At 51.6% G+C, this 3,416-nt stretch overlaps 3 protein-coding genes across 3 annotated transcripts, besides 9 other annotated features; all 3 read left to right on the top strand.

Moving 5' to 3' along the window:
• Positions 1 to 452: a sequence feature (heterozygous, non-Esmeraldo-like haplotype).
• On the top strand, positions 1 to 966 carry Tc00.1047053462761.4 (hypothetical protein, conserved; the record flags this gene model as incomplete). The annotated part of the gene is made up of 1 exon (XM_797896.1): positions 1 to 966. A coding segment is annotated over one exon (966 nt), but the record flags the coding sequence as incomplete, so codon positions are not given.
• Positions 453 to 1,099: a sequence feature (areas merged during assembly that could not be assigned to a particular haplotype. This can correspond to areas where the two haplotypes were merged or to regions with more than two copies in the genome that were merged during assembly.).
• Positions 1,100 to 1,268: a sequence feature (areas merged during assembly that could not be assigned to a particular haplotype. This can correspond to areas where the two haplotypes were merged or to regions with more than two copies in the genome that were merged during assembly.).
• Positions 1,269 to 1,888: a sequence feature (areas merged during assembly that could not be assigned to a particular haplotype. This can correspond to areas where the two haplotypes were merged or to regions with more than two copies in the genome that were merged during assembly.).
• Positions 1,351 to 1,372: a sequence feature (AT_rich).
• Tc00.1047053462761.10 (surface protease GP63, putative) lies at positions 1,371 to 2,702 on the top strand (the record flags this gene model as incomplete). The annotated part of the gene is made up of 1 exon (XM_797895.1): positions 1,371 to 2,702. The coding sequence occupies one exon, from the start codon at positions 1,371 to 1,373 to the stop codon at positions 2,700 to 2,702; it is 1,332 nt and encodes a 443-aa protein (XP_802988.1).
• Positions 1,889 to 2,099: a sequence feature (heterozygous, non-Esmeraldo-like haplotype).
• Positions 2,100 to 2,770: a sequence feature (areas merged during assembly that could not be assigned to a particular haplotype. This can correspond to areas where the two haplotypes were merged or to regions with more than two copies in the genome that were merged during assembly.).
• Positions 2,771 to 3,416: a sequence feature (heterozygous, Esmeraldo-like haplotype).
• Positions 3,086 to 3,109: a microsatellite.
• Positions 3,182 to 3,416, top strand: Tc00.1047053462761.16 (hypothetical protein, conserved; the record flags this gene model as incomplete). The annotated part of the gene is made up of 1 exon (XM_797897.1): positions 3,182 to 3,416. A coding segment is annotated over one exon (235 nt), but the record flags the coding sequence as incomplete, so codon positions are not given.

Genomic DNA, 3,416 nt, shown 5'->3' with positions numbered 1-3,416 from the left:
GAAATTTTGCTGCGACTGCGACGCCACAGCGAATTTGAGCCCACAGTGTCCGTTCTGTCAGGTGAAAGCGTGTATCGGCTCAATTTGGACTCGTTGGAAAAGGAAAATGCGTTCAACTTCGGTCGTACTGCGGCCAACGCCACGTGTATGGACTGCTGGGGACCTCAATCCCTCGTGGTCTGTTTCTCCTCCGGCGAAGTTTCTCTTATGGACTGGCGCGATCCAGGCGGTGTGCTACTCGTAAATACATATGCGCCCCAGCGGGCCTCCGCATGTCGGACTGCCCAAGGAAGATTTCGGGCAGCTCCTCCACGCGCTGGCATCCTGTCATGCTGTGCCCTGGAGGATAGCTTTCGTGTGGTTTGTGGCCTGGGGGACTCCTGTGGAACGGTTGTAGTGACAGACTTACGCAAGGCTTTGACGACATCTCTCCGGACGAAAAAGCGTGGTAGAAGCTCACCAGCAGAGGACGCGTGGCAGGCGGTTATAGCCGGAAGCTTCTCCATTCCCACTTCTTACCCCATCAGCGACATGCGGCACTGCCGCTGTGATTTTGGAACGATAGGAATGGTGGACACGGGTGGCTCCAGTATCCTGACGTCTATTAACTCCCTGGAGGACGGATCGATGAATGCACGAAAGAAGCAGAGTGATACTTTGCGGGGAGTCATTTCCTCCTTCCCCGCCTCTTCTTCTGGCAGCAGCGACGGCGGCGGAATAATTCCCCATGCTCGATCTCTTCGCTGCGATGTGTCGTCGGACGGCTGTTTTCTTGTAAGCACACGAGTGACGCCAGGATACACTGCGCTTTTAACGCGTCAAGGGAAAAGAGCGGATATTCAGCTAAACAGGGTGGCGCACGAGAAGCTTCGCCAAGAACCCTTTGTCTCCGTGGCGGTTTTGGGTTCAACTGTTTGTGCGCAAACAAGCTCTGGGAACGCCTTGTGCGCCACCCTCCAAATATGATAACCGAAGGACGGTATGACACAATGGGCGAGAGGTATGTCAGGATTCCAATGCAGCAGCGCACGTGTTCAATCGGTGTGTTTCTGTCGACTTGCACTCTCACTGCAGTTACTGTCTCGCCTCGCACTCGACCCGGATGATTCTTCCTCCATCGCACAGTTAAAAGATCAACTTATTCTCTTCAAGAAATGTGCCACACACCCATTTTGTGTGGGGCGAACACTTACGTGCTGTCATTGTTTTTTTGAAGTTGTAATTTTGTGTTTCGTCAATTTTATTTTCCTCTTTCTTCTTTGTGTGGCGCAAGGGAAAAAATTCACCCACAAAACACAAACTATACAGCTGCTTCAACGGTGGAACAGACAAAGAGAGAGAGAGAGAAAGAAAAATAAATAATAATAAAAATGCACCAACCATGCCAAACCACGTTGTTTTTCACACGAGTGATATTTCTACTGCTGTGTTGCGCCGGTGTTTGTCTCGCCGCCGATCCCGCCGATCGTGCCGTGAAGCACCGCTGCATATTTGACGCGATAATGAAGAAATACGGCCGGCTGCCGACTGCGGTGGTGCGTGAGGTGCCGCGCCGGGGACAGGGCGCCGTGCAGGCGTACACCGCCGCCAGCGAGGATGGGGACGGTGGCTGGGCTCCGATCCGCTTTAAGGTTTTTACGGAGGATCTGAAGAATCCACAGAAGTACTGCACTGCAGAGGGGCAACAAAGGTCGGACCTTCGGGGAATAATGACTATTTGTCGAAGAGAAAATATATTGACGGAGGAAAAGAAGAATATCTTTGAGTCATATGTCATTCCCAAAGCCCTTAAAATGCACTCTGATCGACTTTTTGTTAAACCCTTGAGGATCAGCTTGGTTGTGCCGGATCCTGTGTATGGAATTTGCACTGAATTTACGATTCCGCGTGAACACCACACGAAAGGTGTGCCTAATACCGACATGGTTATTTACGCCGGTGCTGCACCCGTGACTGGGGCAGCGGCGTGGGCAGGGCCGTGCCTCACATTGCGGGATGGTCGTCCATTTGTTGCTGTGTTGAACTATGATCCTCGGACCCTTGTTCGTGATGATGCGACAGTGCGCCAAACCGCACACGAGGTTGCACATGCTCTTGGATTTGGCTACGAGATAATGGAACCACTCGGTATGGTGAGCAAGATCCCTAATGTGCGCGGCAAGGAATTTGTGACGGTTGTGAGTTCTGCAATAACGAAGGAGAAGACGCGGGAACACTACAACTGCCCTACCGCCCCGGGCATGGAGCTGGAGGACGAGGGTTATGGGGGGACAGCGGGATCCCACTGGGAACGTCGCAATGCGTTGGATGAGTTGATGACAGGCATTTCAGGGGCTTCTCTCTACACATCACTGACAATGTCGGCTTTTGAGAGTATGGGATTTTATCGCGCCAATTGGGGAATGGAGGAAGACATGGCCTGGGGCAGGGATGCCGGCTGCGCCCTGTTGGAAAGGAAGTGCATAGAAAACGGCGTCAGCGTCGTCCCGGACATGTTTTGCACCAGTGCCACTCCGCCGGGTCAGTTGCTTTGCACCGCTAGCCGTCGAGGTCTTGGGTCCTGTGGCCTGTATACTTATTCGCAGAGCCTTCCTATTCATTTTGAGTGCTTTTCCTATCCCAAAGTGGATGGCTGGGGATTTTTTGTTTGCATGAAGGTGTTGATTGGGAGTTTTGCTGTTGCCGTTTTGCGCACTTGCTAGATTTTCAGTTGCCTTTTTTTTCTGTTTTTTCCCAGTGTGTGGGGGCACCCGTTTTTTTTTTGTAAGATGGGGGAGGGGATTTCCTTTATTTTGCCCATCACGCGGGCAGCGTTGCTGCTACGTTTGAGGAGGGGTGACAGGGACGGTGCTGCTTTTGTTGACATCCGTCCCTGCTGGGTTATTCCTGCTGATGCTGCGGCTCCAGTTACTGAAGAAAAAAAAAAAGGATGGACCGCCGTTGGAGGGTGCTAAGCACTTCCATTCTGGGGAAGGAGTGCACTGCGTATTGCTTAATTTCCTCATGTAATCTGCGTTCTATGCTTCTTTTTTTTTCTTTTCTCCCTGCATTTGGACTTTAATGCCACCCTTTGAAATGTGGTTCCTTTTTTTTTTTTTTTTTTTTTTTTGCCAGACCTCCACTCTGCTATTGGTTTAGTGCGATTTACACACTCAACGCAAGCGAAGGAATAAGGAACGGTATGGCGAAATTTTACGACCCATGTATTGTTGCAGTCGGTGTCTCCGGCTTTGTTGGTGTTGTCGCCGGTGCCTATGGGGCCCATGCACTCCATGGGCGATTGACGCCCAAACAACAGTCAGCCTGGACCACAGCCGTTAATATAAACCTTATCCACACCGCGGGCTGTTTATCCGTGCTGGCTCTGCGTGAGTGCGTTGACCCCAATGGCCCTGCCGCCAAACACCTTAACCGTG

This window comes from Trypanosoma cruzi, genomic scaffold (genome assembly GCF_000209065.1).
Source record: "Trypanosoma cruzi strain CL Brener 1047053516503 genomic scaffold, whole genome shotgun sequence".
Lineage (NCBI taxonomy): Eukaryota > Euglenozoa > Kinetoplastea > Trypanosomatida > Trypanosomatidae > Trypanosoma > Trypanosoma cruzi.
The sequence above is the reverse complement of the archived record's forward strand: the minus strand, read 5'-3'. Positions and strand labels throughout refer to the sequence as shown.